The sequence below is a fragment of the Dreissena polymorpha genome, chromosome 1, assembly GCF_020536995.1.
Source record: "Dreissena polymorpha isolate Duluth1 chromosome 1, UMN_Dpol_1.0, whole genome shotgun sequence".
Classification (NCBI taxonomy): domain Eukaryota; kingdom Metazoa; phylum Mollusca; class Bivalvia; order Myida; family Dreissenidae; genus Dreissena; species Dreissena polymorpha.
In genome coordinates, this window is record NC_068355.1 from 63,053,010 (window position 1) to 63,066,602 (window position 13,593).

At 32.9% G+C, this 13,593-nt stretch overlaps 1 protein-coding gene across 9 annotated transcripts in view; it reads right to left on the reverse strand.

Annotated features, from left to right (window-relative positions):
• Nucleotides 1-13,593, reverse strand: part of LOC127832026 (transcription factor Sox-13-like) — a 169,559-nt gene that overhangs the window by 109,073 nt on the left and 46,893 nt on the right. For 2 of the 9 annotated variants that reach the window (XM_052357192.1, XM_052357205.1), the window contains exon 1: nt 1,345-1,905. The exons of 4 other annotated variants lie outside the window; for them this stretch is intronic. Coding sequence is in view for 1 of the 5 variants with exons in the window: in XM_052357182.1 (XP_052213142.1) it covers nt 2,333-2,361 (29 nt within the window). In the remaining 4 variants the exon portion in view is untranslated. Of the gene's footprint in view, nt 1-1,164; nt 1,186-1,344; nt 1,906-2,332; nt 2,567-13,593 lie in introns of those variants that run through there. 3 more of the 9 variants (XM_052357228.1, XM_052357223.1, XM_052357182.1) reach the window with 3 other exon arrangements.

A 13,593-nucleotide genomic window follows, 5' to 3' on the forward strand; every position in this document is an offset into this window, starting at 1 on the left:
TGAACTATGTAGTCTTGGTTCAGCTGAGATTGAAAAGGTTAGACAAACTTTTATTATGAATTATTTCTGCTACCTCACTCTTAACATCATTGTTTTCTATAAAGAAAATAAGACATAATCTGTAAAAAAATTACAAGAATACAAAATAAAAAATAGAAATATTACAAATGACAATTCCACGGTGTAAACACTTTCTTGAAAACATAAGTAGCTCTCCAATTTAAAACTTATTTGGAAGTCAAACAAGGTTTCTGGGATTTGCAAAAAAAAAGTTTAACCTCAAGTTTTGCTAAAGATTTAATATCATTGTCTGAACTTGGGAAATTAAGATAATGAGATTAAAAAATAATAATGATGTTTCTTTTAATTGTTTTTGTTTGTACTGTTGGTATGACTCTTTTGCTAAATATCAATTGCTTTAGCTTAATTAGTATAAATAATTTTATTTATCCATCAATTATTACCATTTTCAAATTACAAGATAATGCACCTTGATTGCCAGAGTAGTTGTCTTCACTTACTTGTAGTAGTATGTTCATCAGATCCTTATATTGAGCTACTGAGCACACACTAGTTTTCTCCAGTAGCCACAAGTTAAACCCAACATTTATTTGGTTAAATTTTAATGAAACACAGAAATACCTTTTGCCCTTTAAAAGTCAGACTGTCTACATAAAATTCATAAACAGAACAAAAGCACAGTATTTTTTTCAATTAAGTTATGGGTGCTTTTGTACACCACTTCAGACATAAAGTATTTTATCTTCTTTCTTAAATGAAAATAATAGATTTAAGACACTGAATCTGTGGTCTGTTAATTCACTTCTTGTCCGAACAAAGTGAAAGCGCCTCTCAAATAGGTTTTTAATGCATTCAAATTAAGTAAAGTGGAATTAAAGATATTATATTCAACTTCAAAGACCACAATAAGCATAAAATAAAGATATCTGAAATGAATAAGCTCATGCCGTCATATAAAATGAGCCATAAAATACATTTATTTAATGTTATGATAAAAATGATAAATAAATTGAACAGTTTCCATGGAAATTAAATTGGAAAATTAAATCAAGACTTGGTTTAGATGTGTAATATTAACGTATCATTTACAACAAACTTTAATGGTGTGACATGCACAAACATATATCAAATGTAAAGTCTTACCATGCTCTGGCTCTGTTATACCTAAATACAAACTTATGTATATATTAAAATGCTGCGTGAAATTAATTTTCAAAATAGGTATAATATATTTGAGAAAAAACATCAAAATAAAAAAAATTCACTCGAAAAATATAGGAAAAGAAAAAAAAAGAAAAAATAATACGGTAAAGAATCACTTACCATTGTGTTACATTTTTTTATCTCCAATTTGTTTCACCTTTCTGGGATTGTGTTAATAAAATAAGTCTTTCCTTAAGTGCTTTACTATCTAAAAATAAACTCTACACCTACAATAACCTTTCCTTATTAAACACATGCATCCAACCCTAGACCTTAATTAAACCGTTTAATTGTTCAAATAAATGTTACAGAACAATCTGTGAATTTATCTCCTTTTACTTCATACTGAAGAGTATCTGGCTTCTTCTGTAATAGCTGCGATCAATCAATCAAACAATATTTATCTTCATTTACTGTTAACAATATCCAAGGCACAAATAATTATCTTTTCGTCTAAATAATTCTTCTTATAACGAGTTGGTCAATTCACTGTCGGCACTATATGAAAAAGCTCTGACAGTATCTACAATTTGAGATAGGGTGCATGATATGAAACCAGACACGTTTAAAAGTAAATAGCCTCTTTTGTCAACTGTATTGTAAAGCATTGTGATAATCGTGCGTTGTTACAACATTTATTCAGGGCCAGCAGTTCCTTGGTCCTGTTTTGTGTGTCTGTGGACAGAACAAATGCTTTCGCCCTTGCCAAGTACTTGTCAAATTTTGTTTTGAAGTAACTACATTTTCTAATACAACATTTATACTTCTTTTCCAGAAAATCACAACAATAAAGAAGCAGTCACTAATGTTTTAATTTTAAATATTGATTTTTTCTATCTGCATTTAAATTCAATATTTTTTCTTAATTTTCTTCAGAGAAATAAAAAAGAGTTTCAAGACCAAACACATATCTTTAATATTTATATTTTGAAAAGGATTCAAAAAAGATTTCTTAAATTAAAATTAATTTACTTTTGCAATGCAGCTGAACAGTACTTGTGTGCACATTGTTATAATATTTTAAAGAAAAATCAGAAATATGTGACAATTTTCAGTCTACCAAATAACACATTTTAATGAGAAATCTTTTGCTGTTCTGGTTACTTACATGTCCATTTTACCTAAGTCATTTCTCATAGAACAGAAGCAACAAAACGCAGACTGTGAAATCAAATATTTAAATCTTTTTTATTCCAGTAACAATGAACAGTATATGATCTTCCATTAACCGCCTTCAAGAAATTATTCAATTGATGTCAACGAAATCATTTATAGCAAACAATTGTAAAATCAGTCCAAACATAAAAAATCACAAAAGATCACAACGCACCCTTTATTTAAACAAGGACAAAATATAAAATTGTGAAACTGATAGCGTCTTGCTGTCATTTTGTATGCCTCTCTACTTACGTTTTTAAGCTCACAAGTACATCATTAAAATGGAATATTTGCTGAAATTTTCAGCGTATGTTGACATTGTATAACATGTCGTAGGTTAGACAATGAACAACTCTTTTGTTCCAAAATCAATTTAAATAGGAAGATCTTAAAATAAATGTGAATTTACACAAGAGGTTCTTGTTATAACGAGTACGTTTTTTTTCTCATTTACTGTTATCAGACAATCATAGTCAGTGTGACACTCCTTGACAATGAAATATTTCCTGTGCAAGGGTTTTAATAAAAAACTTAATTTCACAAACCTCTCATATATTATGTAATCATAAGCTGACAATGGTAAAGATAGGGTTTCCACGTACATCGCCTAAGAGAGGCATTGACAGGTTTTGGGGAAACACCTCTGAATGACAAAGGAGCGCAAAACTTCGTAATTGAAATTGGATCGCACCACCTTATTGACAATGCATCGCTGTGTCCACTACAATAACATCATCTTAGCTGATTCTGACAATACACTGCTCTCCAATTTCCAACAGCATTGCCAATAAAACAGAATTGTTGTATTGTTTAGCATTCATGCCATTTACAGCTAGTTTGCAAAAAAAGTTGTTAACATCTGTTTTGTGTGCAGTACTAACCATCAAATTGCAGTTCTATGTAAATCTTACAATTGAAGATCTTACAATTCATATTGGGATTTGCATTTTATTTCTATAAAACATGTGAGAAGCGTCGTGAGAAAACTGGGCTTAATGACAACATTTTCGAATTTGGGATTTTTATAGTTTCTTAAAGTGCAAACCTTTCTGAGCATAACGGTATGTTTGTTTTAAGTATCCGATGCAAAACGGCGGAATAATAGTATTTAATGATGTCACATAATCTGGTTTTTTTTATTCGCTTACGTTATGACGTTATATTTATGACGTCGTGTAATTTTCTTGTCTCACATTTATTTCAATACCGGTATTTATCAATACTTTTAAATCACTTAACCGGTAACAACTAAAAACAATATGATCAAAATAAGTATATTTTATATTTTCATTATTCGTAACTAGATTTTGTTTCCGAGCAACGATAGAATTTCGGCGATAAGAAAAGCGTGACGTGTCGCGATTTTAGACGGCTTGTGGCCAATTTTGATCCAAAACAAGTCATAACTTGTAAAATCGTAGCGATTTATAAATATATGTATCAATTTGATGCAACGTTTAAGGAAAACATGATTATCTAAATCGCTATCCTTCATTTTACGACAAAACCAAATATAGAGCTACCTAAAAAAACTCTTAAATTTGCGATTTCTACTTGACATCAAGGGCAGATTGTCAGGTTTGTTTCTTTTAACTATTATTGTTCCTTTAATGCATAATTATTCAAAGGGCTTATATATAATTATATATAACAAGACTTATTTGCCAAGAAATATAGTCACCTACCGGCTCCACCTTTGCCAGAAATTCCACCTTTGTCATATTTTTTTTGTTATTTGTTGCCATAGCAACCAGAATTTTTGACGTAAGAACATAATGAAATAACGTGCAAAATGTCCATATTGCCATCTATCCATGTTTCAAGTTTCATGAAAAAATATTAAAAACTTTTTAAGTTATCGCAGGATCCAGAAAACCACCATTTTCAGCAGTGTTTCTAGTCTATTTGTTGCCATAGCAACCAGAATTTTTGACGTAGAAACAAAATGAAATGACGTACATAATGTCCATATTGCCATCTATCCATGTTTCAAGTTTCATGAAAAAATATTTAGAACTTTTAAGGTTATCGCATGATTCAGAAAACTGTGACTGACTGACAGACTGACAGACAAACAGTCAAACAGACTGACAGACAGACAGACAGACAGACAGACAGACAGACAGACAGACAGACAGACAGACAGAGCGCAAACCGTAAGTCCCCTCCGGTGAAACGGGTAGGGGACAATAATTATTATATTATAAAACAACCAATTCTATAGTTTATGAATGCATTGATGTGTAAAGTATCAGATACAGAGAAAACAATGAAATAGCATTTGTATCATAATAGTACTCAATATTCAGGACAATAAGTCATATCTGTTTCTGGCATGTACAGTTACAATGTTATGATGTTCATTAAATACATTAACAATATGCACATCGTCACAAGAGTCAATTTCGAAAGAAATAATCTGTTGACGCTGGTCGGACAAATCGGCTATGGATCGACGCAAGTATTACCGGCGGTCTGCACTCAATCCAGCAGAGGGAACTGGATGTGGACGCTCCACATTCTGGAACCGAAATGTCGGGTTTTTCAGTATCTGCAATTCCGTCTCTTCTCCGTCGTGTTGGATTTTTGCAGTCACAATACCCGGCTTACTTTGGTCAAATCTGAAGTACTGGTACTGCCTGAAAGGGTTAACAAATGCATTAATTTAGGCAAATAAGCATGACAAAATAATGTAAACAAGTAATGTGGAAAAAAAGTGCTGGGTTAGTAACCGTTATGACATCAATTGTTAAAGTTTACTCAACATTTTAACATTCAAGTCTGTAACACGTACTTACATTATTCCTGTAACAGGTTTGAAGTACAATTCCAGGAAAGGCTTCCATTGCCGCCATGTCCAGGTCGGGTACGAGACTGCAGTGTTGGTAACAGACGACTGGTCAACAAGCGCCGTTAGTTGTGCGAGAGTCTCACAGTCGTGGTTCCGGTATCTGTTTTTTATGTGTGCAAAACCGGAATCCACCAAACACCATGCATGCCCTTTGACAGAAACAAAAATGTTTTGATATAATTGTACTGATAATGATATATTTGAAATGTCTTAATACAATGCTAAATGATGCAAAAAAAACTCCATTTGTCTAATTATTAAAATGCAATAGAACATAATTGTAATTGTTTTTGAATATTTCGGCGCGTATTACCCCCTCAGAAAATGATAAAGGTATGGAATTGAAAAATGGTAAAAAAATCCTTTTAAGAAAGTTATTCGACACTACATTAAATTATTTTTCCATAATATAATTTGTATACATACAAGGAACTTCCTGTGAGTTGACCGGTGTCCCACCAAAATGCTCCGACAATACAGATTCTAGTTCCTGAAAATATAGAAACGTGTATATTATAGGCCTAATATCACACGTGTTGAAAATAACGTCATATGCATCTCAGTAAATTTAATATTAATTTTACTAACTTTCACTATACTGTATGCATAGAATATTAACTACAGTCTTGAATTAAAATAATAGCGAATAAGTGATGTTATAATGAACTTATTATTCCCAACAAATGTCATTGTACATGTATGTCATTTAAATAAAAAAAATGTAGTCACAGCTGTCAATCTAGATCAAAATTACAGTTTGATTTATACTGCGTACATAATAGCTTACTTTAAATGGACATCGCACTGTATTCAGTCGCTTAAAAATCATTTAAAAAATAATCATTTCAGAATGTTGCACTTTGCTCATAGGTGATATTAAAGCGCTTAAATTTTTATTAAATCACATTAAATCTAGGAAAGGTAACGTTATTAAAATTCAAAAATATTTAAATTATAAATAATTTGCAGGCAACTATCTGCAAAAGACAAATAGAGTTACTAAAAGCGTTCCGGTGCTGGGAATCAAACTACTGAACATCAATTTCACAGCGCTTCCATGTATCCATTACACCACAGGCACAGCTCATAAGTGTGAGAAGAAAGTAAGGTACATATATAAACAATTTTTATTAAATGAAAACAAAAAACTATAATTATTAAATGAAAACAAAGAAACAACCATTTTGAAATGTCAAAACTAATGATAATCATATTTTTCTCATAACAACGTACACAACCATTCGTTGCTCGTTTACGCAATGTTAGTATTTATTTAACTATCTATCATAAATACATGCTTGCAAACTACAAATGTACATAAAGAATACAGTTCTATAACGCATTTCATAACTATCATGGCTTTCGATTTGGATAGAGCAGTTTGCTAAATTTTTAAACGCTATTGAGCAAAACTGCAACATTTTGTTTTACTTTCACTTCAGACGGTTCATGTTATTATAGCAATAGAAATTAACATATTTCAAACAGAAACATTCATAACACTACAATTATTAACAACTAAATACTTACCTCCATTACTTCATCCATCATGTAACTCCGAAAATAAAAACAATTCCGCAAATAGGCTTACTATTTTTACTCAAAACACTAAAATATTTCCCGGGTAAAACAATGACATCGGTTAAAGCGGGTTTTCCCAATCACGTCATCAATGTCATTTAGCCTGGTTTTCTCACGAGGCGCCTCATGTAAAGTAAGTCATTTATAAGTCAAAGACACATTTTCTCTACGAAAGATGTCAAATATAAACTACTTTAAAAGCCTCATTTACTGACATTGTCTAGTAAAAAAAAAGTTTTCAAAATTGTATAGCCCCATTTTCTATTGTTCACTTCTCATAGATGTAGAGAAAGTTATCAAAACTTTAAGCCACATTTACTCATGCCCTCTTATTATAAAGATGTGGAGTAATCTATCCGTTATTTAAAGGCCACACTTGAAAATGGACTCTTAGGATGTAGAGCATGCTATGTATTATTTAAAGACAAATTAATTGGTGTCCTCACTCAATGCATGATGAGAAACAACAGAAACTATGGGTGAGTTTTTTTTAAAACAAATTACTTGTTACAGCACATAACAAATAACTTTTTGAAATCTCACTGCATATTTGCAAGTTATTTGAGAAACAACAGAAACTATGGGTAAGTTTTTTTTTAAACAAATTACTTGTTACAGCACATAACAAATAACTTTTTGAAATCTCACTGCATATTTACAAGTTATTAGTCTTTAGGTAAGTAATGTGATGTTCAGTCATTGTTTATGTAGATAAGATATGACCTCTTCTTGTTCAATGAATCAACTGGATCCACACTGGAGCATTGTCCAACAAACTCGGTGTTCACATGGTCAGCTGGGATTTGTGAGTATAATAAAATGCCATAAAGTTAACATATGAAATGCTAGATTCCACATGCCTTCAAACAGCTGGTGAAGACGAAGTAGTGTTCTTAATAATCAAAAACATCAGCAACCACTGTTCGTTTTTAAACAGCAACAAGAGCTGTCTCCATAGGATGACATATGCCCCCGAAAAACGGTTTGATAGAAGTTATAAGCATTGTTCGAAACCCTTAACACAGATTTCGAAACCTAAACGCGGACCCTAAGTTCAAGGTCAAGGTCAAAGGGGTCAAAGTGAGTGTGCGTATGGAAAGGCCTTGTCCATATACACATGCATACCAAATATGAAGGTAACATCTGAAGGGACATAGAAGTTATGAGCATTTGTTGAAACCTAAACGCAAAGTGTGACGGACAGACAGAGGGACAGACCGACGTAGAGATAGACAGACAGTGCGATAACTATATGTCCTCCTACGGGGGCATAAAAATAGATTTCATCACTGAACTGAATAAACATTTAACCTTCATAAAAACTTTTCCACAGTATGTGAACAGCCCCATAGCTATGAAATTCCAACAATCCAACATAAAAGGATTTATATTGCAAAGTACCATTCTCTTATTCCGCTAAACATTTGTCAGTCATGTCTGTTATTACAACAACGCAAGATTACAAAAGACAGGCCAATTAGCATACAATTAGCTGTTCAATTATCCAATTTTGATAAAAACATCTCTTTCAATCAGTTGTCTGGAAATATTGTCAAAGTTTCCTGGAATCCACGTACATCGGCAGCCATAATTTGGTGGCATGTTGAGCCTGTTTTGACATTATCATTACTACAATTGTGATATTCTATTATTCCTGTTTGACCGCTGTTAGATAGCAAAGCCTTTGCTAAATTTGCTGTCTTTTGTCTTTGGAAATAAATGTCCAAGGCACTGTAGCAAAGAACCCTATTGGAGGAAGAAAAAATAAACATTTAATGTTCTTCAGGATAAGGCAAGTTACAATGCATACATTTTAGAGATAATGTTCAATATTTGATTAGAAGTCCAAAAAAGAAACTTAACAGGGGTAAATTAGAGTGTTGTTTGATGGTCCAAATGAGGAATAGATGCAATTTAATGTGAGATTAAACAAGAAATATCTTTAAAAAAAGTATACAGCATAAATAGTTTAATGAATGAGATCAAGGATAGCGAATGTCTTTTTCTGTGCAGTTCTTAGCTGCATCACACGCAGTACGGGATGTTACGCGGAGTTTTCGCGGCTTATTTTACATTATAACATATTGCTGGTCATAAACCTATAGATACAAAACAGAAAACCAAAAGAAGAATAGAAGTGAAATTTAAATATATGAGTCAACCGGCCACACAAGAAGTATCCGTATTTATAGGCGCGTTCTTTGAACAAACCTGTTTTAGTGGTTTGTCGGGCATTGCTATTTGATTCGATTATTAACAGTATCGAGAATCATTGTGCTCATGCTTAAAGTGATATTATGGGCATTTTGCACTGTTGAATTGAGCTGAAAAGAATTGACAGGTCAAAATAGTTAGTTAAAATGTGGTTACTGATCAATTATCTGCAACTCACCTTGCTACCAGTTGTTTATAAAAATATATTTTATATTCGATATTCTTACGTGACCCACCCAGTCCTGTAAGCCGAAATGATCCCTAAAACAATATTGTGTCTTTGTGTCGTATGAACAAATCTACACTAATACTAAATTTAGGTTCGACTCGTAAACGCATGATCAGTTGTCAAACGAAAGTACAGTTGATATTCAAATGCATTATTTTTCTCTTTCTGGTATATTGTTTTAGTATGTTGATGCTGCATTAATTAATATAAGTGTATATAAAGTAGAAACATCAAAAATAATCAACGGTTGCGATAGACACCTATAAACTGTTACATGCTCATAATATCACTTTAGTACATTAGGCAATATGGTGGAATAATTATTGTTAAGGGGTGTTGCTGCAGTTTTGATGATTTTTTTCCATCTAATAACTTTTGCTCAAAATTTTTATTCAAGTACTACATGCAAATACTAAATGAAAAATGCAATAAAAACATAGGGTCACCGGCTTTGTTTGGATTTTATTCACCATTATATAATATGTAATTTTTCATTAAAACAGAAAAATCTCTAATTTCATAATAATGATTAATAACCTATGAAATTGGAAACATGTAGAGATTATATAAGCTAATATATATCATATACCATTTAAGTAAACCACAAACAACCAAAAAAATGGAGAACACAAGTTAAATTTTAAGAAATTTAATTTTCATAATTTTTATGTCACCCAAAAAACGTCATTTTTTTACTATTTTTACCACACAAATAGAATTAAAAAAAGTTCTATCTAATAACTTTTTGCGAAACTTCTCAAATATGTTCATCTATGTATGGTTATCATGAAACAAAAATAAAAAAGGGGGTCACCGCACTTTTAACAGAGATTTTTGGTTTTAACTATCCCTACCGTCTACGTCAAATTTTATAAAATACATCAATTAGGCAAAACCCAAGTACCGGTACATAGATTGTAAGAAATATGCATAAACATTAGAAATTGTTTTGAATCTTAACTGGGATCACAACAGCTTACCAAAAGACACAAGAGTGCCAAACTGTCACAAGATACGCCCGTTCGAAGGTTTTGGACACCATGCTCAATGCTTGAAATGCACTAAGTGACCTCAAGACCTAGTTATTGACTTGGCATGACCCATATTTGAACTTGACCTAGATATCATTTAGATGTAACATCTGACTAAATTTGGTGAAGATCAGATGAAAACTACTTCAATTAGAGAGCGGACACCATGCTAAATGCTTTAAATGCACCATGTGACCTCGTTTTTGACCGGGCATGACCCATATTCGAACTTGACCTACATATCATCTAGACACAACTTGTAACCAAATTAGGTGAAGATCAGATGAAAACTACTTCAATTAGAGAGCGGACACCATGCTAAATGCTTGAAATGCACTAAGTAACCTCGTGACCTAGTTTTTGACCCGGCATGACCCATATTTAAACCTGACCTACATATCATATAGACACAACTTTTGACCAAATTTGGTGAAGATCGGGTGAAAACTACTTCATTTAGAGAGCGGACACCATGAAATCCTTGAAATGCACTAAGTGACCCCATGACCTAGTTTTTGACCCGGCATGACCCATATTCCAACTTGGCCTAGATATTGTCTAGACTCAACTTCTGAGCAAGTTTGGTGAAGATCGGATGAAAACTATTTGAATTAGAGTCCGGACAAAGTGGCGCCGTTGAAAATGCACTAATTGACCCTATGACCTAGTTTTTGACCCGGCATGACCCATATTCGAACTTGGCCTATATATCAACTAGATGCAACTGCTGACCAAGTTTGGTGAAGATCGGATGAATACAATTTGAAATAGAGTCCGGACAAAGTGGCCCCTTTGAAAATGCACTTATTGACCCTATGACCTAGTTTTTGACCCGGCATGACCCATATTCGAACTTGGCCTAGATATCAACTAGATGCAACTGCTGACCAAGTTTGGTGAAGATCGGATGAATACAATTTGAATTAGAGTCCGGACAAAGTGATGCCTTCCGCCCGCCGCCCGCCTGCCGCCCGCCCGCCAAGGGGTTTCACATAATACGTCCCGTATTTTATACGGGCGTATAATAAATAAAAAACAATATTTAATGACAAACATAATATCATACAGTATCAAACTCGACCTTAATCATTAATAACTTACATGTACTTGTTCACAGATTTCGGCTTGTTTTGAAGTTTGTGATTAAATGCTTTAAATTGATAAATTTAAACGACATGACTAAAAAGCTCCAGTATAAAACAAGAATGAAATTAAAGAAATTAAAAAGAAGTAAAAAAAAGTTAACCCCACCTGGGATCGAACCACTGACAATAGATTTTTAAACCAATTCGGTCATTTCTGACGATACTGATAACAAAATTATTGAGTTGTGATAATAGCACCATCGGTGTTGCTATAAATATATTCTCCGTTAAATAAACTGCCGCAACACCCCTTAAATTTATCAAAAATAATATTTATCATTGTATTGTTGAAAACACATTAAGAATCTATTATTGACATACCATAATTATATTGCTGAATATCTTCATTTAACATATTTCTGGTCTAAAGAAAATTCCAGGTCACCTAGTTCACGGATAGCGTCTTTATTATATAACGATTATTTTACTGGCCGCGAACTCCGGTGATGACCTGTATATAAACTCTGAATGTCCGCGAATTGACCCGAAATCTCGCGGGTTGTAATGCAATGCTTTAAAGTGAGGCCTCGCTTCCACTGCTCTTTATACTTTTACATGTTAACATGTTGACAGGAATATGGAAGTAAGTACTAAATATGAGAACAAAGCCTTTTAAGTATAAACGCTTTTGCGCTGGTAATACTCTGAAAATAAAAGGTGTACGCACAAACTGTATTGATGTCGAGAATTGAGTGTAAAACTGTTCTATTTATTAAGCCTTTTCATTAGAGATAAAATTGTTTCATACAGTAAAACAAATACGCGGATATGTTTCCAATGTTCTGGTGGTATACTCAAATCAGCCAATGGAATAAATGAAGTGTATTCATTCGTACCTAGCCGCGGGCACAAAGGTAAGGCTAAGGTGAAAAGCTGGCTTAATACAGCTTACGCCGAAAAAATACATGTTCAAGATCAACACTAAATATTTGAAACCCATGGTCATGTTATCAAGACAAATAATTTTACCTTAGAATCATATGCCAGGGGGACAAGTTATTTTCCTTGGACTGACATGACATTTCATCAAGATGAATTATTTCCCTTGAAATTACATGCTCTAGGTATAAGATACTTCTCTTGGAATGGCATACCACCATGACAAGTTATCTCCCTTTCTTTCAATGAACATGACATCAGAATTCATTTCCACTAAAGTTACATGCCATCTGAAAGAATACAGTCCCAATGACAAGCCATCAAGACATATTAATTCATTTTTGTCTTCAGGAAAAGGAGTTTTCTCCAAATTAATATGAAACGTCAGTTAGAAAATTAGGCTTACAAATATTTTAACAAACTAACAACAGAAATGATTTGTATCTAATTATGCACTTATGTAACTATTTCTCAAAGTGCTCAGCAGTGGTCATACTAACCGCAGCTCATACACTGGCACACATGGTCTGACAAAAAAACAAACCATTTGTTGAAGGCACTACCAAATTCACACGTTCTGAAGAACCACAGGGATCGAAAACGAGGTGCCTTGCATCATCATACCATCACCACTTCACGCCTTTAAGGATACGCAATTAGAAAATGTTTCGGAAATACTCAGAATAATGAGTATATTTTACCTATTAACACTACAAATGGAATTGTTTTCACTACTTGCATGACTATCTTCACATTCAATGGTTCTTGGCTGTCAAGTGTCTTTGATAGTTTCTCTCACCACAGAGGCCACTAATTGCCAGAAGCCACCCAACCATTTGTTACCAGGAGCTTTTCTCAAGACTCCACAAAAAAATGTTATCAAAGACTTTCTAATGTTTAAAATTAAACATATTAGTCTAAAACAGTACTGTTATGCCAGGTAATAAATATCATTTCAAAGTAACCAGAATTTTAATATCTTATTGTCTTAGGGATTTATTATATAATAGTATTAAATTCTATTCTATGATTATTGCAACAATACATTGCAGCAGACATGTGATTTAAAAATCTAGATACAAAACTCTAGAAAAGTTCTAGGCTTGTAAAAAATCTCAGATATAGAGTATATTATTCCAATCTAGAGTTGTTATTCTTAGGTAAAGAGTTTCCATTCTTCAATACTGATCAGTCTTTCGTAGCTTAAGTTTTATTACTCATTCATCGACTTGGATTTTTAGACCCAGAGTATCATTCTTCGATATAGTTTTGTCATTCTTG